General features: G+C 51.5%; 1 protein-coding gene across 18 annotated transcripts in view; it reads left to right on the top strand.

Annotated features, from left to right (window-relative positions):
• The window catches only part of SMARCA4 (SWI/SNF related, matrix associated, actin dependent regulator of chromatin, subfamily a, member 4), a 102,301-nt gene that overhangs the window by 36,710 nt on the left and 38,878 nt on the right, over positions 1–26,713 (top strand). For all 18 annotated transcript variants that reach the window (XM_031659898.1, XM_031659904.1, XM_017952201.3 and 15 more), the window contains exons 12-19: positions 6,604–6,734; positions 6,916–6,973; positions 11,490–11,611; positions 14,015–14,165; positions 17,222–17,385; positions 23,301–23,367; positions 23,913–24,023; positions 26,006–26,248. In XM_031659898.1, coding sequence (XP_031515758.1) covers positions 6,604–6,734; positions 6,916–6,973; positions 11,490–11,611; positions 14,015–14,165; positions 17,222–17,385; positions 23,301–23,367; positions 23,913–24,023; positions 26,006–26,248 — 1,047 coding nt within the window. The remainder of the gene's footprint in view (positions 1–6,603; positions 6,735–6,915; positions 6,974–11,489; positions 11,612–14,014; positions 14,166–17,221; positions 17,386–23,300; positions 23,368–23,912; positions 24,024–26,005; positions 26,249–26,713) is intronic.

The raw sequence follows: 26,713 nt of genomic DNA, 5'->3' as shown, positions 1-26,713 counted from the left end.
CTACAGGCATGCCCCACCACACCCAGCTAAGTTTTGTTTTTTTTTTTTGAGATGGAGTTTCGCTCTTTTGCCCAGTCTAGAGTGAAGTGGCGCAATCTTGGCTCACTGCAGCCTCTACCCCGCGAGTTCGAGCAATTCTGCCTCAGCCTCCTGAGTAGCTGGGATTACAGGCATCCACCACCATGCCTGGCTAATTTTATTTTTATCTTTATTTTTATTTAGATGGAGTCTCGTTCTGTCACCCAGGTTGGTACATCTCTGCCTACTGCAAGTTTGCCTCCTGGGTTCACATCTATATTTCCTCCTGCTCTTTCAGCCTGCCGAGTAGCTGACTCAGGCGCTACCACTCGCTAATTTTGGCTTTTAGTAGAGACAGGGTTTCACTCATGTTAGCCAGGATGGTCTCAATATCCTGCCCTCGTGATCCACCTGCCTTGGCCTCCAACTGGGATTGGCAGGCTTGAGCCACCGCCCAGCCAGTTTTTGCTCCTTTAGTAGAGACGGGTTTCACCTGTTGGCTAGGCTGGTCTTGAACTCCTGACCTCAGGTGATCCACCTGCCTCGGGCCTCCAAAGTGCCAGGATTTACAGGCATGAGCCAACAAGTGCCTGGCCTAATTTTTTAAAAATTTATTTTTTATAGAGATGGGGTTTCCTATGTTTTCAGGCTGGTCTCCAATTCCTGAGCCTGTAGGCATTCTCCTGCCTCCAGCCTCCCAAAGCAAAGTTAGGGATTATGGGTCCCCGTGACCTGGCCTTCACATGTTTCTACCTAAACTCTTGGAGAGTCAAATTCAGACATGACAGTGCTTTACCTCTATGTATTTTCTTTTTTTTTTTTTTTGGAGATGGAGTCTTGCTCTGCCACCCGGGCTGGAGTGCAGTGGCCAGATCTCAGCTCACTGCAAGCTCCGCCTCCTGGGTTTACGCCATTCTCCTGCCTCAGCCTCCCGAGTAGCTGGGACTACCCACGCTTGCCACCTTGCCCAGCTAGTTTTTTTGTATTTTTTCGTAGAGATGGGGTTTCACTGTGTTAACCAGGATGGTCTCGATCTCCTGACCTCGTGATCCGCCCGTCTCGGCCTCCCAAAGTGCTGGGATTACAGGCTTGAGCCACCGCGCCCGGCCACCTCTATGTATTTCTGTATCTACTTCCTGAAGACAAGTTTGCTCCTGCACACTGTGCCGAGGTGACAGAAGCAGGAGGTGAACGTTGGTACAGCACTCTTTCCAGTCTGCAGGCCTTTATATAAGGTTTGGCCAGTTTTTCCAGTTGTCTTCACAGCAGCAGAAAACTCCAGGTCACATTTAGTGGAGGTCCCTTTAGTCAGCTTTGATCTTAAAGAGCTCCGTGTGTGTGTGTGTGTGTGTGTGTGTGTTTTGCAGAGATGGGGTCTCACGTTGCCCAGGCTGGTCCTGAACTCCTGGGCTGGAGTGATCCACCTCAGCCTTCCAAAGGCTGTGATTATAGGCGTGAGCCACCACACTTGGCTTCAGGCCAGATATGTCAGCCAGTGGCCCTGGATTTTGATTTGTCTGATGTTCCTTGTGGTTAGAGTCAGGTTATGTGTCTCTGGCAGGCAGACCCAACTTGGCCCTGGGTACCTCTCAGGGCATCACGTCAGGAGTGCATGGCAGAGGTTTGCAAATAAGGTCACTGGTGATGCTGACTTTGAACCCCTGCCAAGGGATCTCCACTGTCCAGTTTCTGTTTTTTTCTTTTGTAATCAGTAAGTACCCTGTAGGAAGACACTTGAGACTCTGTAACTATGTTGTAACTCCTCAGAATTCCAGCTACTCCTTTTAGTATCTTTTTTTTTTTTTTTTTTTTTTTTTGCCTGTATCAGTTTTTGCTGTGACAGCTACAGGATGGTGACTTTTAGTTCCATCATTCTTTCTGCATTGATTTATTTGTTTTTCTATACTAGGTAAAGCTTTCTCTTTGGTCCTGTTAGACCTGTGGCCATGGTCTGCCAACCCCGGGTGTAGACTTATGGATTCTTGTTTAGTTGAATGAGTAGATTCTGATCCTTTAAAATGATTTCTTTTGGCTATTTAGCTTTAGCCAGTAGAAGCCCCTTGACATTGGCTCCTGTTCGCTTTTGGCATGTGCCCACCATTCCTGGATCACTTCCTTCCTCACCAGGTTTTTCTTCTGCTTTCCCTGCCTGAGTTCCCTGGACCCAGCTCTTCCCCCGGGGAGTCCTGATTCCTTTTTTTTTTTTTTTCCCAAGAAAAGGTCTCCCTGCATCACCCAGGCTGGAGTATGCAGTGGTACGATCATTGCTCACTGTAGTCTCAACCTCCTGGACTGAAGTGATCCTCCCACCTCAGCCTCCTGAGTATCTGAGGCTACAGGCACATGCCACCATGCTTGGCTAAGTGTTCTGTATTTTTTTTGTAGAGACAGGGTTTCACCATGTTGCCCAGGCTTGTCTCAAACTCCTGAGCTCAAGCGATCTACCTGCCTTGGCCTCCCAAAGTGCTAGGATTACAGACGTGAGCCACTGTGCCCGGCTATATTTCCTTTTATTACAGAAGAATATTTACATGCCAAGATCTGACTTTGGGGGTGCTCCTTGCTAGTGGGCCATCACTGCTTCTAGGAGCCAGATCTGGGAAATAGATGTATGTACACTTAATCTGTCTGCGTTGCTGCTTGAATATGTTAAAAATCGTGGCTGGGCATGGTGGCTCGTGCCTGTATTCCCAGTACTTTGGGAGGCCAAAATGGAAGGACCACTTGAGCCCAGGAGTTCGAGACCATCGTGGGCAATATGGCAAAACCTTGTCCTCTATAAAAATTTTAAAAATTAGCTGGGTGTAGTGGCATGTACCTGTTGCCTCAGCTACTCGGGAGGCTGAGGTGGGAGGATCCCTTGAGTCCAAGAGTTTGAGGCTGCGGTGAGCTGTGATCTCACCATTTCTCTCCAGCCTGGTCAAGACAGTGAGACCCTGTCTCCCACACACAAAGAATCTTGAGGTTGTGTTGACACCTCCAGTTCTAATCCAACAGCACAGGGTTGATTGTCATCCTTTCCCCTTTCCTTAATTCTAAAATCAGGAACCTGATTTCCATGAACAGTAATAGACTGACTTACCTGCTCCATTCTAGAATACACAGAAAGTACGTTCCAAAGTGCTGACGGACACCTCTATGCAGAAGTTTCCTAGCTAGAGTTCAGTATTTATAGAGTTCCTCCACTCCAGGGTATGTGTTCCAAATATGGTGTTCAGAAGTTACTGGGGCCAGGTGCAGTGACTCACGCCTGTAATCCCAGCACTTTGGGAGGCCAAGGTGGGCAGATCACCTAAGGTCAAGAGTTCAAGACCAGCCTGGCCAACGTAGTGAAACCTCGTCTCTGCTAAAAATACAAAAAATTAGCCAGGTGTGGTGGCACGCCCCTGTAGTCCCAGCTACTTGGGAGGCTGAGGCAGGAGAATCGGTTGAACCTGGAAGGTGGAGGTTGCAGTGAGCCAGGTTCGCAGCTACTGCACTCCAGCCTGGGTGACAGAGTGAGATTCTGTCTCAAAAAAAAAAAAGAATTACTTAGGGTCAGGCGTGGTGGCTCATGCCTGTAATCTTAGCAGTTTGGGATGCTGAGGTGTGTGGATCGCATGAGCCCAGGAGTTTGAAACCAGCCTGAGCAACATGGTGAAACCTCATCTTTACAAAAAATTAGCCAGGCTTGGTGCGCACGCTTGTAGTCCCACCTACATGAGAGACTGAGGCAGGAGGATAACTTAGCCCAGGAGGTCCAGGCTACAGTACATTGTGTTTGTACCACTGCATTCCAGCCTAGGGGGCTTTTTATTATTACTTGAGACAGGGTCTCTCTCTGTCAGCCAGTTCTGTCTCACAGTTCTGGAGCCATCTGGAATACTCAAGAAAAAAGTCATGGGCCAGGCACAGTGGCTCACGCCTGTAATCCCAGCACTTTGGGAGGCCGCGGCAGGCGGATCACGAGGTCAGGAGTTCGAGACCAGTCTGGCCAGTATGGTGAAACCCTGTCTCTACTAAAAATACAAAAATTAGCCGATGGTGGTGGCGGACTCCTGTAGTCCCAGCTACTGAGAGGCGGAGGCAAGAGAATTGCTTAAATTCGGGAGGCGGATCACGCCACCGCACTCCAGCCTAGACGACAGAGTGAGATTCTGTCTCAAAAAAAAAGAAGTCATGAAATGGGAATGTGCATGAAGTGGAAGCTTGTGCTGAACCCTGCTGTGGCTACCTGTCCCGTGGAGTATTGAGAACAGGCACCGGCACTTGCTGCTGCTTGTGAGTTTTCCTTGTTCTCAGCCAGTGGTACTCAGCCTCTGCTGTATGTTCTTGTCACCTGGGGAGCTCTCTATTTTTATTATTACTATTATTTGAGACAGGGTCTCTCTGTTGTCCAGGCTGGAGTCCAGTGGTGAGGTCATGGCTCACTGCAGCCTCGACGTCCTGGGTTCAAGTGATCCTCTGGGGACGTTTTTCTGAGTAGTAGCTGGGCGTGAAGGCATGTGCGTGGCGTTGCAGCTGCTCAGGAGGCTGAGGTGGGAAGATTGCTTTAGTCCGGGAGTTCAAAACCAGCCTGGGCAACATAGGGAGACTCTGTCTCTCCAAAAAATAAAATAATTACCTGGGCATGGTGTTGTACACTTGAGGTCCCAGCTGCTTGGGAACCAGAGGTAGGCGGATCACTTGAGCCCAGGGCTTTGAGGCTGTGATCACACCTGTGAAAAAGCATGGTACTGAGCCCATCTCCAAAAAATAAAAAGTAAATTAAAAATTTAAAAAAGCAGGCCGGGCATGGTGGCTCACGCCTGTAATCCCAGCATTTTGGGAGGCCGAGGAGGGTGGATCATGAGGTCAGGAGATTGAGACCACGGTGAAACTCCATCTCTACTAAAAATACACAAAATTAGCCGGGCACGGTGGCAGGCGCCTGTAGTCCCAGCTACTCCGGAGGCTGAGGCAGGAGAATGGCGTGAACCCAGGAGGCGGAGCTTGCAGTGAGCTGAGATCGCACCACTGCACTCCAGTCTGGGTGACAAAGCGAGACTCCGTCTCAAAAAAAAAAAAAAAGCAAGGATGCCCAAGCCTCACTCTAGAGCAGTTCAATCAGAATTTTGGGTGTCGGGGAGGCATGCAGCAATCGGCACCTTTGACCACTCCTCCCAGTGATCCCAGAGAGGTTGTGGAGTTGAAAGTCCTTGATTGAGGCAGCCTACAGAGCCCATTGTTGGGGTAAGAGGTTGCTGTGACCCTCTGTGGTGGCTGCTCTGTGGGTGAGCTTTTAGCGCATGGAGACTGATATCCCTCTGCTGTGTGGACAGCGGTGACGCTATGAGGGCAGCAGTTTTGCAGGTAGTTATAAATTCCTGCAAGATGGAAACCAAAATTTAAACCAAGAACTTTATCCCCTTCTTGGGAGTTTTCTGTAGGAAATGTACAAGAATCAATGAGGGAGAAAATGTTTATCCATTGAATCTCAACAGGAGGAGTTTCATATTTGTTGCTAAGAGGAATTATTTTTGAAATATTTCAGTTAGCTTTTTAACAAAAAAGAATGAGGACCCTTGATGAAGTCTACAAATAGAGTATAAGTGGGAGAAAAAAAAAATCAAGGTCCAAAAAATGTAAATTAATATAGCCATTAGTGTAAAAAACAGGGAGAAAGTGGAAACGTCTAACTCTGTGTTTCTTATCCATGGAATTCATCTGGAAGGATGGACAGGAAACTGATACCAGTGGACAACTGTGAAGAGAAAACTTAGGCTGGAGGACAGGAGAAGGGGGAGAGCCCACATTATACTATTCAGTTTTCGTTAAAAAGATAAAAATGGGCCTTAGGAGGCCGAGGTGAGCAGATCATGAGGTCAGGAGATTGAGACCATCCTGGCTAACACAGTGAAACCCCATCTCTACTAAAAATACAAAAAATTAGCCAGGCTTGGTGATGGGCTCCTGTAGTCCCAGCTACTCAGAAGGCTGAGGCAGGAGAATGGCGTGAACCTGGGAGGCAGAGTTTGCAGTGAGCCAAGATCACGGCACTGCACTGCAGCCTGGGCGACAGAGTGAGACTCCGTCTCCAAAAAAAAAATGGCCCGAGCATAGTGGTTCACCCCTGGAATCCCAGCACTTTGGGAGGCCAAGGTGGGTGGATCACATGAGGTCAGGAGTTTGAGACCAGCCCGGCCTGAATTTTCAACTGTGAATGTCTGGACTATTTGAAAATTGCAGTGTATATGTCAGTTAACTTGAAGAAACAGGTGTTGGGAGGCTGAGGCAGAGAATTGCTTTAACCCAGGAGGCAGAGGTTGTAGTGAGCCGAGATCATGCCACTGTACTCTAGCCTGGGCGACAGAGCTACACTCTGTCTCAAAAAAAAAGAGAAAGAAAGGAAAAAAAAGAAACAAGTGTCACTTAGCCAAGACTCATGGATTATATATTTTTACTGGATTACTGAGTATACAGTTTGCCCATTTTCACCACCACTGGCCATGTTTGCCTGCCCTTTTCTGTGCAGACAGTTGAGTGGGTGCTTCCCACCTTGGCCTCTGTAAGCCTTTGGTCTGGAGGCCCTGCAACCTCAATGTCGCACGGATGACTCTTTTTCAGCCTCTGGACGAGACCAGCCAGATGAGCGACCTCCCGGTGAAGGTGATCCATGTGGAGAGCGGGAAGATCCTCACGGGCACAGATGCCCCCAAAGCCGGGCAGCTGGAGGCCTGGCTCGAGATGAACCCGGGGTGAGTTGGGTCTTGCGTTCCAGATGCAGTGGGGATCTAAGTCCTCAGTGGGCCTTATTCCAGGGAGGTGGCAGCTGGGGGCAGTTTTACTTCTGTTTGGATCCTTGGCAGGTTTGGTAGGGAAAGTGCATTCTGCTGGTTCTGAGCAGATTTATATGAAAGCCCTTATATTTTTTTCTAGGTATGAAGTAGCTCCGAGGTCTGATAGTGAAGAAAGTGGCTCGGAAGAAGAGGAAGAGGTAAGAATGCATTTCCTGGCTTTCAAGGCTCTCAGTGTCCACTGGCAGTGACTTCCACCCTGTGTGCCATGAGACCCTCCCCTGCCCTGTCTGGGCATCTTGTGGGGCAGAGAACAGCTGGGGCCCAGGCCTGGCTGAAGTCGGTGCTTTAGAGCTGTGCTATCCAATAGGGCAACTTCTGGCGACGTGTGACCGTTTCCATTTTAAATTAAATCAGTCACATTACGTAAAATTTAAGACTCATTTTCTCTTTCATACTGACTGCATTTCAGGTGCTTGGCATCCCTTCTCCGGGAATGGTCTACCTCATTTGCCTGTTTCTTTTTTTTTTTTGAGATGGAGTCTTGCTCTGTTGCCCAGGCTGGAGTGCAGGGGTGCAATCTCACCTCACTGCAACCTCCGCCTCCCAGGTTCAAGCGATTCTCCTGCCTCAGCCTCCCGAGTAGCTGGGACTACAGGCACCTGCCACCACTTCCAGCTAATTTTTTTATGTTTAGTAGAGATAGGGTTTCGTCATATTGGCCAGACTGGTCTCGAACTCCCGACCTCAAGTGATCCACCTGCTTCAGCCTCCCAAAGTGCTGGGATTACAGACATGAACCTCCACATCCGACTTGTGTTTTTTTTGTTGTTGTTTTGAAATGAAGACTTGCTGTGTTGCCCAGGCTGGAGTGCAATGGCGTGATATTGGCTCACTGCAGCTTCCACCTCCCGTATTCAAGCGATTCTCCTGCCTCAGCCTCTCTGGTAGCTGGGACTTCAGGCACCTGCCACCATGCCTGGCTAATTTTTGTATTTTTAGTAGAGACAGGGTTACACCATGTTGGTCAGGCTGGTCTTGAACTCCTGACTGGTGTTTTTTTTTATTTTTTGAGACAGAGTCTCACTCTGTAGCCCAGGCTAGAGTGCAGTGGCACAATCTCACTCACTGCAACCTCTACCTCCCAGGTTCAGGTGATTCTCCCACCTCAGCCTCCTGAGTAGCTGGGATTACAGGCGCACACCACCATGCGCGGTTAATTTTTAAAGTATTTTTAGTAGAGATGGGGTTCCACCATGTTGGCCAGGCTGGTCTCGAACTGCTGACCTCAAGTGATCCACCCACCTGGGCCTCCCAAAGTATTGGGATTACAGGTGTGAACCAGTGCACCCGTCTTCCAGTGGTATTTCTTGTTTTAAGGTCTGTTCTGTCTTAGAGTAGTCACTCTAGCCCTCTTATGGTTATTGTTTGCATGGTACATCTTTTTCCCTTCTTTTTTTTTTTTTTTTTTTTGAGATGGAGTCTCCCTCTGTCACCCAGGCTGGAGTGCAGTGGCCGGATCTCAGCTCACTGCCTCCCGGGTTTACGCCATTCTCCTGCCTCAGCCTCCCAAGTAGCTGGGACTACAGGCGCCCGCCAACTCGCCCGGCTAGTTTTTTGTATTTTTTAGTAGAGACGGGGTTTCACCGTGTTAGCCAGGATGGTCTCGATCTCCTGACCTCATGATCCACCCGTCTCGGCCTCCCAAAGTGCTGGGATTACAGGCTTGAGCCACCGCGCCCGGCCCTTTTTCCCTTCTTTTACTTCTTTTATTTTCAGTCTGTTTCTTTGAATCTACGACAGCATATGGGTTTTGCATTTTCAGCTGGTATGACAGTGACTGCTTTTTGACTGAGTTTCTAAGACCATTTACATTTACTGTAATTTCTGGTATGATTGGACTTACACTTGCTGTTTCTTTTCTGTGCCTTCAGTTTTTGTTCCTCCTTTACTGCCTTCTTTTGTGTTTAATGGCTTTTTTTCTAGATTTTTATTTTTATAATGCCTTTTTTTTTTTTTTTCTTTCTCAGACAGTCTCGCTCTGTGGCCCAGGCTGGAGTGCAGTGGAGCAATCTCAGCTCACTGCAATCTCTGCCTCCCGGGTTCAAGCAATTCTCCTGCCTCAGCCTCCGGGGACTACAGGTGCCTGTCACCACACCAGCTAATTTTTTTTTTTTTTTGTAGTTTTGGTAGAGACAGGGTTTCACCATGTTGGTCAGGCTGGTCTTGAACTCCTGACCTCAGGTGATCCTGCCCACCTTGGCCTCCCAAAGTGCTGGGATTACAGGCAGGAGCCACCACCCCTCGCCTCTCCTATTTTTTTGCTTACCTCTTCATGTTTAGTTGAAGTGTACTTTAGCTACCCTGGAGTCTGACTTACCTGTGGGAGATTGTGGTGGCCTGTGGTCTGTTTAATAATTTCCTTGGGCTAAATCTGTGAAATCTGGTTCTCACATAGTATGTGTAGCCTCTGCTATATTTGCTCAGTTCTTTTAAACATTTTTTGGCTTTGTCTTATTCGTGATTTTTTTCCCTGGTTCATCAGGGGCAGACAGTGTTTCTTTGTCACTTAGTGGTCATCTAAAGATTGGGCACAGTTTATGCTCAGACACGCGCCTTCTTTCTCCTGCTGATGGTTCAGTTGTATGAGGAGATGCATTCCACATTTGGGCCATTGTCGGGTTCTCCCTCGCACTTTTGCTTTTCTGGGCCCTTTGGCGTCTGTGCATATGCACAGACTCAGCCTCAGCCAGTGATACGCTTTTTCCTACCGCGGCTGATCTCACCTCCATTGGCAGTGCCACTGGGCTTGAGCATTGCCTCCTTCTACAAGTGACTGAGCCCCTTCCACCTCCCTGCCAAGCCTCACAACCTGCAACTCTCCCGCCATAAGACCTTCAAGTGTCCGGAGCTGTGAGGCAGAAGAGGTGAAAGTGGCCCACAGTAAAAGTGCTACAAACTCCCTCTCTTCCCACCTGAAGTTCAGTTTTTTAAGGTTCAGTGATTCTAGTAGACCTTTGGTCAACTTGGTGAGCTCTGAAATGCTCACTTTGTCAATTTGTCCTGCTTTATAGTTGCTTTTTGGGGAGGAAATTTGCCCACCTCCTCGTTTGAGTTTAGCCAGAAGTCTCACTCCTGTTTTAATTCCAGGATGTCTGTACCAGCTCTGATTTTCTTGCCTAAAATGTTGGTGTTATTACCACCTGTTTATTCCAAGTGATCTATAAAATCATTTTTTGTGATCTAAGGGAAATCCCACTGGCTTTTCACTGGAATTATTTAACAGATTAATTATAGATAGTATTTTTAAAGCTTTGTAGCAGTTCCAATATAGAAAAGGGAACAATCCACTGTGATGTATTTGTATGATTTAAGTGGCAAGACAAGAATAGTTTAAGATAAGGAAATGCATTCATGTCTATTTTCTCAATGTGTTATGCAAAATCCCAGTAAAGGCTGGAAAACCATTAAATGACACAACATGAATGCTTAAACAAGTCCATAGAAACTTTCAGTAAACTGAGATGCCTCATGTTGCCAGTGTTATTAGACATGTTGTAGATGGTTGAGACTTGTCAGTAAAGTTGGAAGTAAATTACAAGCAATAAATATTGAAAGTTGGCTCTAAGATATTTAAGGCCAGGTGTGGTGTCTCACTCCTGTAATCCCAGCATTTTGGGAGGGCGAGTTGGGTGGATGATCCGAGGTCAGGAGTTCGAGACCAGCCTGGCCAACATGATGAAACCCCGTCTCTACTAAAAAATACAAAAATTAGCCGGGGATGATGGTGGGCTCTAAGATACTTAATACCTAGGAAATCCAAGAGAATCAATGAAAACCTGCTTTAGTAGGTTAGCAGAGAATAAACGTGTAATATTCATTTTATAACGGGTAGGAGGGATATGGAGTCTACTTCTAATTAGTAACAAAAGTCCAGAATACCCTGAGATAGCCTTAGAAGAAGTGTCGGGACCAGGTGTGGTGGCTCATACCTGTAATCCCAGCACTTTGGGAAGCCGAGGCAGGCGGATCATGAGGTCAGGAGTTCAAGACCAGCCTGGCCAACATAGTGAAACCCCGTTTACTAAAAATACAAAAATTATCCAGGCTTGGTGGCGTGTGCCTGTAATCCCAGCTACTTGGGAGGTTGAGGCAGGAGAATCGCTTGAACCTGGGAGTTGGAGGTTGCAGTGAGCCAAGATCACGCCACTGCACTCCAGCCTGGGCAACAGAGCGACACTTCGTTTCAAAAAAAAAAAAAAAAAAACAAAAGATGTAGCCAGTATGGTGGCATTTGCCTGTAGTCCCAGCTACTTGGGAGGCTGAGGCGAGAGGATTGCTTGAGCCCAGGAGTTTGAGACCAGCCGGGGGAAGGTAGCGAGACCCCATATCTACAAAATTTAAAACATTTGAGCTGGGCGTGGTGGTGCGTATCTGTAGTTCTAGCTGCTGGGGAGGCTGAGGCAGGATGATCTCTTGAGTTCAGGAGTTCGAAGCCATCTGGGCAACATAGTTAGACTCCCATATATTAATAATAATAAATACATAATTTTAAAAGGAAGACGTAAATAACAAACATCACACATTCCAGGATAGGTAGAGAGGGTGAGGGCTGTAAGAAGATCACTTGCTTCTAAAACTATGTTCTCCCCATGGGAGTCCCGTCCCCCCTCTCTGGGGAATGAACCGAGGTGACACGGGCTTGTCTCTTGGTAGGAGGAGGAGGAAGAGCAGCCGCAGGCAGCGCAGCCTCCCACCCTGCCCGTGGAGGAGAAAAAGAAGATTCCAGATCCAGACAGCGACGACGTCTCTGAGGTGGACGCACGGCACATCATTGAGTAAGGGATCCTGACACACACTGTTCTGTGCCAGCTTCCTGTGAGGTGGCGCTGGTGGGAGTGGCTAGAATCCCAGCCATCCCTAGATGACATTCAGCACTGTCCAGTCAGCTGCTACTGTGGAATCACAGAGAGCAAATTTATTTACTTCACATTTCATGTATTTTATAGGGATTTAATAGAGCAAATGCATTCGCATGGTTCACCATATGCTTACGAGGTAGTCAGGTGTGTGGGAGAAGCCCTCCTCCCCCCGTCCCCTGCTCCTCAGCTCCCTCCCTTTCCACTGCCCTCCCTGGGGAAACTTTCCAGCCTCGTGTGTCATCTTTCAGAGATGCTGTCTGCATTAGCAAGGAAAATGTGCATGTTTTTGTCTTTTCATTTGCATACATATCTCCGGTGTACATTGGTGTGCACCTTGTTATTTTCACTGAACCTTCCCTCTCGGAGGTGATCCTGTGTCCGTGCAGAGTGCTCCCAGTCTGGTCCTCAGTGTGCAGTGTCATACTGAGTCACGTTATATTCTCATTTTTGTAGGCCTGTCCTTTGGTGGCAGGCATTTAGGTTATATTTCTCATCTTTTGCTCCTGTAACACATCACAGTTAACACACTAATCTCATCATTGCTTATGGTAAGGAATGAATGGATCCTGTTAAAAGGCAAGAGAGGGCCGGGCACGGTGACTCAGGCCTATAATCCCAGCATTTTGGGAGGCCAAGGCAGGCGGATCACTTGAGGTCAGGAGTTCAAGACCAGCCTGGCCAACATGGTGAAACCGCATCCCTACTAAAAATACCAAAATTAGCTGGGCGTGGTGATGTGCACCTGGAGTCCCAGCTACTTGCGAGACTGAGGCAGGAGAATCGCTTGAAATGGGGAGGAGGAGGCTGCAGTGAGCCAAGATAGCACCACTGCACTCCAGCATGGGCAACAGAGTGAGACTCCATCTCAAAAAATATATATATATATAGGTGGCTAAAAGTCACTTTTTTTTTTTTTGATTTCACCAGGCTGGAGTACAGTGGCACGATCTCAGCTTACTGCAACCTCCACCTCCTGGGTTCAAGCAACTCTCCTGCCTCAGCCTCCCGAGTAACTGGCACTACAGGCGCGGGCCACCATGTCCAGCTAATTTTTGTATTTTTAGTAGAGATGGGGTTTCACCATGTTGGCCAGGATGGTCTTGATCTCTTGACCTCGTGATCCACCCACCTCGTCCTCCCAAAGTCCTGGAATTACAGGCATGAGCCACTGCACCTAGCCAAAGTCACTTTTTTTTTTTTTTTTTGAGATTTGAGAGTCTCTGGCTTCTGTTGCCCAGGCTGAGTGCAGGGAGCCGGACTCAGCTCACATCACTGCAAGCTCGCACCCTTCACCAAGCAGGTTTTTTTGTATTTTTAGTAGAGACGGGGTTTCACTGGTTAAATAGATGGTCTCTGGATTCTCCTGACCTTTGTGATCCGCCTACCCCGCCTCCCAAAGTGCTGGGATTATAGGCTTGAGCATCATACTCGCCAAAGTTTTTCTCACTTTTAAAATAAAAATATTCAGATTATATTACAAATTGCCTAAGTTTTAACAATTCTGGTTTTGTATGAACCTGTTCAGTCTGTGTTTCTTTTCACCTTTAGGCTCATGAATTGTTATTAGAAAGAATGGGTCCTATTATCAGCGTCTGGCTAGGTGCAGTGTGTCTTTATGTGCTTTGGCAAGTGACAGCATTCCTTTTGTTTGTTTGTTTTGAGACAGTCGCTCAGGCTGGAGTCTCGCTCTGTCACCCAGGCTGGAGTGCAGTGGCGTGATCTCGGCTCACTGCAGGCTCTGCCTCCCGGGTTCACGCCATTCTCCTGCCTCAGCCTCCCGAGTAGCGGGGACTACAGGCGCCTGCCACCTCGCCCGGCTAATTTTTGTATTTTTAGTAGAGATGGGGTTTCACCATGTTGGTCAGCCTGGTCTAGAACTCCTGACCTCGGGTGATCCGCCTGCCTTGGCCTCCCAAAGTGCTGAGATTACAGACATGAGGCACTGCGCCCAGCCTAATTTTTGTTTTTTGTAGTACAGATGGGGTTTCACCATGTTGGCCAGGCTGGTCCCGATCTCCTGGCCTCACGTTATCCGCCTGCTTCAGCCTCCCAAAGTGCCTGTCTGCGTGACAGAATTCCTGTTCTGTGGTGGTGCAGTCAGGACCCAGAGCTCCCAGGAGTCCAGTCTGGGCCCCTCAGGCTCAGTGTGCGCTGCCCTGCCTGGCCTCACACTCTCCGGCTGCACCTCTGTATGTCTTACAGTGCTGGCCACAGGTCATTCTGCAGAAAGGGCCACTCCACAGAGCTTGTGTCAGGAGCGAGCATGTTGTCACAGATAGGAACGTGTGTCCTTACTCAGCGCTTCCGTCTCACTCCCAGGAACGCCAAGCAAGATGTCGATGATGAGTATGGTGTGTCCCAGGCCCTGGCACGTGGCCTGCAGTCCTACTATGCCGTGGCCCACGCTGTCACCGAGAGAGTGGACAAGCAGTCAGCGCTTATGGTGAATGGTGTCCTCAAACAGTACCAGGTGAGGTGGGGACTGGGGAGGCCACTGCCGTGTAGCTGCCTCGGTGCAGGTGTTCCCAGGTGGTGGGGGCTGCGGACGTCAGGCAGACCTGAGTTCACTTTTTGCTCTTTGTGGGCAATGCACTTTTCTCCTCTGAGCCACGGTTTCGCCATGTGTAAAACAGAGATGTGGTCTGATAGGTTAGCTGCCAGGAGGAAGTGCAACAGCAGAAAGTCAGTGTCTACTGAGTGCCTGATGTGCCAGGCAGAGTGGGAGCGATTTGCACGCCAGTGGCCTCACGGAGGAGATGGGGCCACCTGAAGAGCAGAGAGGTGCAGCAGCTCCTCAGCATCACACCGTGTGTAGGGCTGAACCAGGACCAGAGCTCAGATCTGGGCATCTGCTTGCTCAGGGCAGGTTACCTGAGCTCTGTGTGGTGTGAAACGGCAAGCGTCTGGAGCTTAGATCTAGGAGCCGGCAGCCCTGGACTCCGCTCTTTCTTCTGGGGATGGGGTAGCAGGTCCTGTGTGAGGGTGAAAAGATGATGGCTCTGAAGCTTTTCACCTGGGCCTGACTTGGGACAGTCAAGAAGCAGAGCTGCTCATGCTCTTAATGCGGCCCGCCATCCCGAGCTCATTACAAGGTCCCACAAGACAACCAGCACAACTCCAACCAAAGAACAGGTCTCTCTGGTTTTCAATTTGATTGTGATCCCTCTTCCCCAACTTTCTTTTCTTTTGTTTTCTTTTGAAATGGAGTCTCTCTCTCTTGCCCAGGCTGGAGTGCAGTGGCACGATCTCAGCTCACTGCAACCTCTGCCTCCCGGGTTCAAGTGATTCTCCTGCCTCAGACTCCCGAGTAGCTTGGACTACAAGTGTGCACCATCACGCCCAGCTAGTTTTTGTATTTTTACTAGAGGCAGAGTTTCACCATGTTGGCCAGGCTAGTCTCAAACTCCTGACCTCAGGTGATCCACCCACCTTGGCCTCCCAAAGTGCTGGGATTACAGGTGTGAGCCACCTCACCCAGCCCCAACTTTCTTTAAGACAACTCTTAAAACTTTTGTGTTAATATCAGCATTCAAAACTGCGCATGCACCTACAGTCCCAGCTGCTTAAGAGGCTGAGATGGGAAGATCACATGATCCCAGGAGTTGAAGATGGGCTGGGCAACATAGTGAGACACTGCCTCTACAAAAATATTTTTAAAATTAGCTGGGGATGGTTGCACACATCTGTAGTCCCAGATACTCAGGCGGCTTAGGTGGGAGGAGAGCCCAAGCCCAGGACTTCTGAGCTGTAGTGCCCTGTGTCAATTAGGTGTCAGTACTAAGTTCAGCATGAATATGATGACCTTCAGGAGTGGGGGACCACCAGGTGGCCTAAGGAGGAGGGAATCTGCCCAGGTCAGAAATGGAGCAGGTCAAAACTGATGTGCTGATCCGTAGTGAGATAGTCCCTATGAATAGCCACTGCACTCCAGCCTGGGCAGCATAGAGAGACCCCATCTCTATAAAACAATAGTGAGGCCGGGCGCGGTGGCTCAAGCCTGTAATCCCAGCACTTTGGCAGGCCGAGACGGGCGGATCACGAGGTCAGGAGATCGAGACCATCCTGGCTAACACGGTGAAACCCCGTCTCTACTAAAAAATACAAAAAAAAAAAAAAAAACCAGCCGGGCGAGGTGGCGGGCGCCTGTAGTCCCTGCTACTCCGGAGGCTGAGGCAGGAGAATGGCGTGAACCCGGGAGGCGGAGCTTGCAGTGAGCTGAGATCGCGCCACTGCACTCCAGCCTGGGCGGCAGAGCGAGACTCTGTCTCAAAAAAAAAAAAAAAAAACAATAGTGAAACAAAGGCAAATCTCATGGTCAGTGGAATTTTCCAGGAGTCCAATGCAGTTAAAAAAATTAGAACTTGGCTAGGCGCAGTGGCTCACGGCTGTGATCCCAGCACTTTGGGAGACCAAGGCAGGTGGATCACCTGAGGTCAGGAGTTTTGAGACCAGGCTAGCCAACATGGTGAGACCCTGTCTCTACCGAACATACAAAAAATTAGCTGGGGCCGGGCGCGGTGGCTCAAGCCTGTAATCCCAGCACTTTGGGAGGCCGAGATGGGCAGATCACGAGGTCAGGAGATCGAGACCATCCTGGCTAACACGGTGAAACCCCTTCTCTACTAAAAATGCAAAAAACTAGCCGGGCGAGGTGGCAGGCGCCAGTAGTCCCAGCTACTCGGGAGGCTGAGGCGGGAGAATGGCGTGAACCCGGGAGGCGGAGCTTGCAGTGAGCTGAGATCCGGCCACTGCACTCCAGCCTGGGCGACAGAGCGAGACTCCATCTCAAAAAAAAAAAAAAATTAGCTGGGCATGGTGGTGCATGCCTGTAATCCCATTTGCTTGGGAGGCTGAGGTAGTAGAATTGCTTGAACCCAGGAGACAGAGGTTGCAGTGAGTCAAGATCGGGCCACTGCACTCCAGCCTGGGTAAGAGTAAGACTCGGTCTCAAAAAAAAAAAGAATTAGAACTTGGCCAGAACTTACTTCCTCAATCCATTATGAAAATTTCCAAATTTTCCTTCATAACATTATCTTCAGTTTGCAAATAGTCTTTTATTTAAGACCTGTATTTCAGAAAGCTCCCAGGCTTTGGAAATCCCTCCTGTAATCTTGAAATGATGTTCAGGCGGCAAATTCCTCACCAAGTCGCCCTGAAGCCCTCGTGGTTTCCTGAGTGCAGGTGTCCCCTGGTGTGGGCAGGTTTTTCCTGTGTGCTGTGTGGGGCATGGTCAGGCAGGGATAGGCGGACAGTGTAACAGTTGGGAATGAGCTGTTGGGATGTGCCCCAGAAATGTTGCACTTGTCCATCATTAGCACAGTCACCCTGCAACTTCACAGACGCTATTGTAAGGATGAGGTTCCGCAATAAAGAATCGGGTTGGTTCAGAGGAAAAATCCTCGGTAAAGGCAGTCAAGGGTGGGATGTGGCTCAGGCAGAACTCGTGGCTGACTCTCTGAAGTGTGGAGAACCCTCTGGTGTCCTACCCGGCCTTCAGTCCTGGCGTGGCCGTGTCTGTTTTTGCAGATCAAAGGCTTGGAGTGGCTGGTGTCCCTGTACAACAACAACCTGAACGGCATCCTGGCTGACGAGATGGGCCTGGGGAAGACCATCCAGACCATCGCGCTCATCACGTACCTCATGGAGCACAAACGCATCAACGGGCCCTTCCTCATCATTGTGCCTCTCTCGTGAGTACCCGGTGCCAGCAACACCGCACACGCTGCTCACACGCTCCTGTGTTCGTTTCCTAAGTTTGCCACAGTAGAATACCACAAACGAGGTGGCTTAATGACGGAAATGTATTTTCCTGGAGGCCAGAAGTCCAAGGTCAAGCTATAGTAGGTTGCTTCCTCCTGAGGCCTCTCTTCCTGGCTTGCAGGGATGCGTGCTTACACGTGTCTCCCTGTGCCTTCACGTGGCCCTTCCTCCGTGCGTGCCTGTGTCTTCATCTCTTCTTCTTAGAAGGACACCGGTCAGGTTGGATGAGGGTGCATCCTAATGGCCTGCTTTAACTTCATTGCCTCTGTATTGGCCCTGTCTCCAGGTACAGTCACATCCTGAGCTACTGGGGGTTAGGACAGCTCCACCCGCCTCGGGCCTGTGCACAGCTCCACACATCACAGCCTCTGCCTCTGGGTCCTGGAGCAAGTGGGGGCATGACTGCTTATCCCCTCCACCCCTGAGGAGGCCTGGGGTCCCTCTCCTGGGATGTCCTTGGTGTCCTTTTCAAGTCCCACAACCAGCAAAGTCCATGCAGGGGAGTCGCAGGAGACAAAAACCTCCCACTGGAAAAGTAGGATGAGGCCATTGAGGCTCCATTGAACAAACAGTCTCTACTTCCTCGCCATGCAGTGCGATGCTAAGGCCACCAGAGCCCTCGGGCACATCCCAGCGTGGCCCAGGTGCTTGGGCATGGTGGGATCTGGATACCCTAAGAGGCTCTCACTTGCCACTGCCTGGCTCCACTGGCCTTTTTCTTCCAGCAAACTGAGAGTCCGCCCCCCAGCCCCCCTCTCTGAACATCTCTCTACCTAGCTCAGCCCCTGCACCAAAAGGGGGACCAGCCCAGGGTTTTCCCAGAAAGCCCCAGGGCTGACTCTTACTGGTCCAGTTCAAGTCGCATGTCCAGCATGCAGGCAGTCACTGGCTTGGGGGTTAGTCTGCTCTGATTGGCCAAACCTCAGCATGGCACTTGGTCCGGCCCTAGAGCACAGCCCCTAACTCCAGCCAGGCACTCACAGGGACCACTGCAGCCACGAGTCAACAGTGCACCCCCAACCCCCAGCAGGCTGGCGAGCTGCATGCCCATGCCCCAACCCCGTGGGAAAATGCCCTCCTGTCTATAAGACAGCCAGGCCCCATGGTGGGCCTCACGTCCTGACTGTTGCAGGTAGGACTGGAGGAAAGGTGAGGACCCCAGAACCCTCCCAGGTTTACCGTGGAGCTGTTTCTCTCTTCTGTCCCCCTGCTTCCTGCATGGCGGGTAGAACAGACTGCCCTGGAGGAGCAGGGCTTCCTTGTGCACAGTGCTGCAGGCAGCCACACCTCCCCTCGTGGTCAGACCCAGATTGCTATAGCGTTCCTGCTGCACCTTCCTGAGCTCTGTCGCCTGTCTGTCCGGAGGCTGTTCCTTCCGGCTCTGCCCATCTCCTGGCTCCCCTCTGCCCTTCTTCCCCCAGAGGATGATGGATGCGGTGGCAGCCGCCCTCTGAGGTTCCCGATTTTCCCTCCTTTCACTTACAAACTTCTCAGATCACCATCTCTGCTGGAACGCCGCTCTCTGGGGTGGTGTTGTTTTGTAGCCTTGGTTCTTAGTTAATTTTTGCTTTAAAAAAATTTTTTTAAACTTCATTTTGAAATGATCTCATTATTTATTTATTTATTTATTTTTATTTTTTGAGAAGGAGTCTCACACTGTTGACTGGCCCGGAGTGCAGTGGCGCCATCTCGGTTCACTGCAACCTCCACCTCCCGGGTTCAAGCGATTCTCCTGCCTCAGCCTCCCAAGTAGCTGGGATTACAGGCATGCACCACCACACCCGGCTATTTTTTTATATTTTTAGTAGAGGCGGGGCTTCTCCATGTTGGCCAGGCTGGTCTTGAACTCCTGACCCCGTGATCTGCCCTCCTCGGCCTCCCAAAGTGCTGGGATTAGAGGAGTGAGCCACCATGTCTGGCGACCTCATTCTTATAAAACATTGAAGAGTTAGTGTAAAGAAGGCCGGGCGCGGTGGCTCACGCCTGTAATCCCAGCACTTTGGGAGGCCGAGACGGGCGGATCACAAGGTCAGGAGATCGAGACCATCCGGCTAACACGATGAAACCCCGTCTCTACTAAAAGTACAAAAAAAAAAAAAAAAAAGAGAATTACTATGTACCCTTCACGCATCTTCCCCATTCTTTCATAACCCCAGGACAATTATGAAAACCAGGAAAATAACATGGACGTAATACTAATAGCAAACCAGAGACCTTATTTACCAGTCTTGTCAGTTTTCCCACAAGTGGCCTTGTTCTGGTCCAGGATCCCACACTGTCACGTCTGTGTGGCATGCCTGTGGCAGTTCCTCATTTCATCCTTCATCCTTGTCGAGCTTGACGCTGTTGAATCCTGGTCGGAGCTTTGGTAACGTCTCCTTCAGTTTGGGTTTGTCTTACGTGATCACGTGGAGCGACGCCACGCCCTGCTGGATGTGCCTTAGCGGGGAAGGCGTGAGATGTTGAGGCCTTGGTCTCTTGGGCCAGGTGCCTGCTGGGTTTCCCACTGTAAACCTAGGAGTTACACTTTCCGTTAATAACTATCTCGTGGGAACGCACTTTGATAGTATGTAAATATCCCATTTCTCTTCCTACTTTTCCCAGTCATTTCAGCATCTGTCCTACTCCATTTCTTGTTGCCATAAAGGAATACCTGAGGCTAGGTGGTAAAGAAAAGAGGTTTAGCCAGGTGCAGTGGCTCACGCCTGTAATCCCAGCACTTTGGGAGGCCGAGGTGGGCGGATCACCTGAGGTCAGGAGACCAGCCTCACCAACATGGTGAAACCCTGTCTCCACCAAAAATACACAAAAAAATTAGCCAGGCATGGTGGCGCATGCCTGTAATCCCAGCTACTCCGGAGGCTGAGGCAGGAGAATCGCTTGAACCTGGGAGGCAGAGGCTGCAGTGAGCCGACATCGCGCCATTGCACTCCAGCCTGCGCAACAAGAATGAAACTCTTTCTCAAAACAACAAACAAAAAAAACCAGGTTTATTTGGCTCATGATTCTGCTGGCTGGAAGACTGGGCACCTGGTGAGTGCTTCAGGCGGATTCCACTCCTGGTGGAAGGCAGAGGGCAACCAGTGTAGAGATCCCATGGGGAGAGAGGAGGCGAGCGAGGTGGGGGTGCCGGGCTCCTTTTAACAGTAGCTTCCAAGGGAGTTCAGAGAGCAAGAACTCACTCATCCCCCATCCCCAGTATGGTACAGGCCATTCATGAGGGTTCCGCCCCTGTGACCCATTCGCCTACCACCAGGCCCCACCTCCAACACTGGAAATCAGATTTTAGCATGAGGTTTGGAAGCACCAAATACCCAAACTATAGCAGCAAACATCGGATAAGTCTTGCCTCAAAAAATAATTACATGAGAGTTGCTAGATACATGGTTACCTGTTTCTATCCACCCTTCTCTGCAAATTACCTGGAATTCTACTATTAGGAAGAGCTTTCTCTTCTCCCCCATGTGCTTGTTAGGGTAATTCTTATATCATTGTGGACTCACGCAAACAAATATTTATTTCGTTGCTTCAGTTTTTTCAGGTTCGGCCTGGGAGAATTCTCCCTGGATGAATTGTGTCCTTTCTATTGATTTAGTCATTTCTTCATATGAGTTTGGACCCACGGATTAAATTATTTATTTTCTACTCCAGGCTATGCACCAGTGCTGGGTTTTGTTTTGTGGCTCAAATCCATCCAGCTTTGGCCACTGGGAGCTCTTTAGGTTGGCTCTTCTGTCCTTTGACACGCCCCCAGCATTGGGTGAATTTTGAGGACTTTCTTGCTTTTTGGCACCAAGAGATGCCACAGGCTTACATAGTCCATTTCCCGCCCACTCCCTCGAATCAGCCATTTCTCCACGGAGCCTGGTTTCCCTTCTTACAGAATGGGTTTGGGAACCAAGACCTGGGTCCTGGATGGGCCCGTTGCTTCTGGGGTGTCGTTGCTCCCGGGGCCCTCTCAGTGGTCAGTGCTTGGAGATTTGTGTCCGCGTGCTGATGCTATGTGCACGTATCGTCTAAAAGGCCTTCTCTGCCTCTGCATCTGTTTCTGTGTTAAGCTGAACACGAGTTCACGCCACTGTCTGCGGCTCTGAGTGGGGACCACCGGTTCCTTCTCGCACTTGCACCCTGTGCGTGTTCCCAGTCTCAGCGTCCGTGGACAGCAGTTTCAGAGTAGTGAGCCCGTACCTCTGAGAAGCATCTTGAGCCACTAGAACGCAGGCCTTGGGACCAGTTCCTTGTGTCGTCAGGCATCCAGATTGCAGTCAGATTCCATTTCCAGGGTGATAGAGGTCAGCTCCTTCCCTCACTTCAGTGAGGTTGTGAGGTGGGTGCTCCTGCAGTCTTTCCACACCACGCCCCACCTGGGCAAGTGTCCACACTGTGGAACGCCAGCTCCTGCAGGCCAGAAGAGGGCCCGCGCCCTGGGGAATGTTTACAGCGTACGGGCATCCGACCGTGCCGGCCCTCTCAACTGGGAATTGCAGCCTCCTTCCATGAGCTGCTTGTCCTGCCTCCGTTTGGACTTCTGTCTCCGGAACCTGTCCCCTCAGGCCCCTCCTGACCCTTGCTCCTGGCTCTTCTCCCTCCCAGTGCAGATGCTTCTCACATCTCCGGCTTCTCCCTTGGTGCCCTGACTGTCCCCCATCATTCCAGGGAGGTTTCACTGTTCCTAAGTCAGCGGAAGCGCAGGGTCAGGCCCTACGGGCCAGGTCCAGTGGCTCCAAGATGCCATCAGGGACCCAGCCTCCCCCAGGTTTTTGCCCAGTCATTCTTGGGTGACTCCAACCCTCAGGCTCCTTACCTCATGGTTACAAGATGGCTCCACTGCCTCCCTAACCTCATCCAGGTTCCAGGAGAGTGGACAGGGCAAAAGGCAGCGGAAGCGCAAGGCTGCTGAGCCCCTGCTCCCCACGCTTCTTCAGAAACTATCCTCATTGGCTCTGCCGCCTGGTTGGCTGTGGCTTCCAGGGGGGCTGAAGATGGGTTCATGGTGGACACAGCACCTCCCTCCTGGAACTGCTTGGGGGTAAACCAGGAGTAGTCCCTGGAACTCCAGCTTCGAGCCCTGTCTTTACGAACCACCCCGTCTAGACTTTCTGAGTGGCTTCACTCCCCCACTGAAAACTCCCTGCCCCAGTCTTCCTCCCAGAGCCTGCCCCTTTGGGGACTCAGCTTTATCGCCGCCTCCACCCTCTCCTCAGTCTCTAGGCTGTCGGTCCCAGGTGACTCACCCCTCCCCACTGCATTCTGCCTTCCCCCACGTCCTCCCTCATCCCAGTCCTGGTCATCCCACAGGGGAGCAGCCACGTGTTGCCACTCCCTCCCATCCCTGTCCTCCTGCCTGCCACCTGAGCCAGGCCCTGCCTCGCCCCTGACTGTCCTTGTTCTCTCTCACAGTCAGGAACCTTCCATGGCTAGAGGGTGGCAGAAAGACAGTTCGGTGTCTCCCATATCCCCAGGTCTCCACAGCACTGCTGATAGCCTGGCTCTGGGCATGAAGCCTGTGTTCTGAAGCTGCGTTTTCCTGGCAGCAGATGCAGGCTCCCCCAGCCCTGGCAGTGTTGTTTCTGTCCCCCATCACATCTCTGTATCCCTACTTCTCACTCTAAAAGCCCTTGTCCTCTTTTCCTAGTGGCCTCCCTTGTGCCCTCCGAGGCAGAGCCCTTTACGTCCTCGCCAGTCTCCTTCCCTCCCTCCCTCTACTGCCCTAAACACAGTTTCTCTGCCCACTCTGGGGGCCGTGACCATGTTGGCCTCGCCCTGGCAGCCAGTGGCTGTGGGTTTGCCCAGTGAGCCGTTGATGAGAGGCCAGCACTTGACTCTCATTTCCTTGTCCCATCAGAACACTGTCCAACTGGGCGTACGAGTTTGACAAGTGGGCCCCCTCCGTGGTGAAGGTGTCCTACAAGGTAGGTCACGGCCGCTGAGGTTTCCGCTCTTGCTACGGAGGTGCAGGCAGTGGGCGGGCGGGACATCCACACACACCTCTGCACAGTGAACCTGGGGAGAATGCTGGGTCTCCCGTCACACGGACTCTCCAGGACAGCCTGGAACTCCAGTCACATGGGTCCGGGAGTTTGGACTGGGCAGGGACAGAGCAGATTAGCTCACTGGGGAGGAGGCAGGAGTGAGCATGGTGGTCAGCACTCAGAGGCCAGCTCGGGAGCCTGAGATGGGGACCCAGCCACCAGGAATGGGCAGATGGCGGTGCAGGCTGCGCAGTTCCCTCAGGCACTGGCCACCGCTGGCCCGCATTGCTTCCCCTTCCCTCTGCGGCGCATGTTCTGCATGGGGAGGTCTGGGGACGGGCCAGCGGCCCTGCCAGCCCCTTTCCCCACTCCCCTCTGTGAGGACAAGCCCTCCCGCCGTGTCACTGGGCAGCTGCAGGGGGTGCCTGTGCCCCTCCTGCCACCCGGCCCCAAAAGCTGAGCTGTATATCCTGCTTCCCTTACAGGGATCCCCAGCAGCAAGACGGGCCTTTGTCCCCCAGCTCCGGAGTGGGAAGTTCAACGTCTTGCTGACAACGTACGAGTACATCATCAAAGACAAGCATATCCTCGCCAAGGTAGCGTGTCCCCGGGGGAAACGCCAGGCCACGGGCCGAGTGCTTTGGGGCTGCTGCTGCCTGACCACGATGTTCACACATGGGTCACGCTGCCCGTCCCCTCCAAAGCCTCTGCGAGTAACTTCCCAGAGCCCCACCTGCATGTGGGTGAAGACAGCTGCCCTGTGTAGGGGGAAGGCCCAGGTAGGGGCGTCCTCGGGTTTACCTCCCCAACTGTCTCCAGGCAGGCCCTGAGTCAGGCCCAGAAGCTGGGGCCATCTACACAGCATGAGCTCTGCCTCCTCTTGGGCCTTTTGCCCAGAGAGCCTCAGCACCAAGACGTTTCCTGACCCACCTACAGGGTCCGCATGGGGCCTTGGCCAGACCAGTCTTGTCCTCCTGTCTCTCACTGCTTTGGCCGTCCCTCCCTGGGGCCCTGGCTTCTCACCACAGGCCATGGGCTGAGATTGAGCGTGTGGGGGAGAGCTCGAGGGCCAAAAACCATGACTGCCTGCTGGCCTTGGGCAGCTGGTTTGGGCTGTTTTGTGAGGGTCCTGCTGGCTTGGAAGCCTCTTCTGGGATGAAACTGTGAAAGCAGTCCCAGCATGGCCATCAGTGATGAAAATATGGCCCAGATAGAAAACAGACATAGTCCTCTGCCTCCAAAAACTCATGTTCCTCATTCGAGGAGGGGTCGCAGGTAAAGATGTACCTGGTCTCACTCCTAAACATCCAACTGAGTGAGTGTTGAGCAGTAGAATTTTTTGCGGTTTTTTTTTTTTTGAGACCAAGTCTCGCTCTGTTGCCCATGCTGAAGTGCAGTGATGTGATCACGGCTCGCTGCAGGCCTAATCTCCTGGCCTCAAATGATCCTCCCACCTCACCCTCCTGAGTAGTCCCACCAAGCCCAGCTAATTTTTTTAAATTTATTTTTTATGGAGATGGGGTCTTGCTGTTCTGCTGATCTCAAACTCCTGACCTCAAGGAATCCTCTCACCTTGGCCTCACAAAGCACTGGGCAACTGTGGCTGGCCTAACAGTGGAGTTCTTGACCCAGGGATGGGGGGGATGGAGGAGCTGTTTATGGGTTGCCTCGCCTCTCAGTGCATGGCTGGAGTGACGATACTGGGGCTGTTTTTTTTTTTTGAGACAGAGTCTCACGGCTGTCCCCCGGGCTGGAGTGCAGTGGAGCGATCTCAGCTCACTGCAACAGCCTCTGCCTCTTGGGTTCAAGTGATTCTCCTGCCTCAGCCTTCCGAGGACTGGGTGTTTTTTCCCTGAGCCAACACGGGAGGAAACTGAGGCCCGGGGAGTTGGGTATCCTGCGTGCAGGCTCTTGCCTCAGGTCTGTGCTTCAGGTGCTTCCTCTGCGGCTGACTCTGTAGAAAGCCAGGTCGTGTGCAGGCCCAGGAACCAGGCTCTGAAACCCCATGCTCCCCTGCCAGTGACTCGGGTGATGTAATCACCCCACAGTGGGAGTGCTCTTTGAGTGCGGCCACTGCGCCCCCTCCTGACCTGCATGGCCCTGTATGTAGTGGCGCGGCCCCTACCCCATGGGGCACACGTTCTGAATCATAGGCTGCTCATTAGAAATGTACCCATCACCAACCCAGTTCCCCTGAGACCCTCCACACCAGTGGGACAGACTCCCCAGTCAGCAAGATGTATCTTCTGTCAGAATGTGCTGGGCATTTTTCTGTGCTGTAGATTGATATGTGTGATTTTGCGGGGAAGCCAGATTACTTTTTTGCAATTCGCTTTGCTCACCTGACAATAGTCATGGGGTCACGGGCCTGTCTCTACCTGAGTCTTGCGAGAGGCTACCTTGTGTGGCTCCAACTCGGTGAGTCGGCCCCGGGGCAGGATGTCAGGACTGTGCTCTCCACCCAGCTGCGCTCTTCCACCTGGAGCCTTCCTGGCTCCTGGGCACAGAGTGGGAGATTCTCCCCCTGTGCTGGGCCACCTGCTGCCCCCGCCCCTGATTGCCCACTCTGTGCCGGCAGATCCGTTGGAAGTACATGATTGTGGACGAAGGTCACCGCATGAAGAACCACCACTGCAAGCTGACGCAGGTGCTCAACACGCACTATGTGGCGCCCCGCCGCCTGCTGCTGACAGGCACACCACTGCAGAACAAGCTTCCCGAGCTCTGGGCGCTGCTCAACTTCCTGCTGCCCACCATCTTCAAGAGCTGCAGCACCTTCGAGCAGTGGTTCAACGCACCCTTCGCCATGACTGGGGAAAAGGTGGGTTTGTCCAGTTGTGCCCATGCTGACGGTTCCAGGTGCGGCTGGTTCTGCTGGCTGGAGCGTGTCGAGCGCCTGCTACAGCTGGCTAGGCCTGTGCTGGGTGCCTGGCGAGATTCCGCATCTGCATGGAGCAGGGGAGCCCTGGAACCCAAGGCTGGGGCAGCCATAAGGGCCCCAGGGGAGCAGGGCAGAGGTCATGATGGTGAATCTCGGAATGGCTCGGGGCGTCTCTGACTCTATGCTCCAGGTGTAGAAGGAATGGTGAGGAAGATGGCCCTGAGGCAGCTGTGGAACCGCAAGTGTGTGGAGAGCACCGCTAGAGTCTGCAGCGTGCTGTAGGCCCCTTTAGGTGCCCTCAGAACTCACCCTCAGGGCAGTGGGAAGGAAGCTTGGAAGATTCCAGTTAACGAGGCCGCATGGTCAGGTTCTGTCTTATGTTGTTTTCGAAAAGCGCAGTGGCCA

Source organism: Papio anubis, chromosome 20, assembly GCF_008728515.1.
Source record: "Papio anubis isolate 15944 chromosome 20, Panubis1.0, whole genome shotgun sequence".
In the NCBI taxonomy this organism is placed as follows: Eukaryota; Metazoa; Chordata; class Mammalia; order Primates; family Cercopithecidae; genus Papio; species Papio anubis.
The sequence above is the reverse complement of the archived record's forward strand: the minus strand, read 5'-3'. Positions and strand labels throughout refer to the sequence as shown.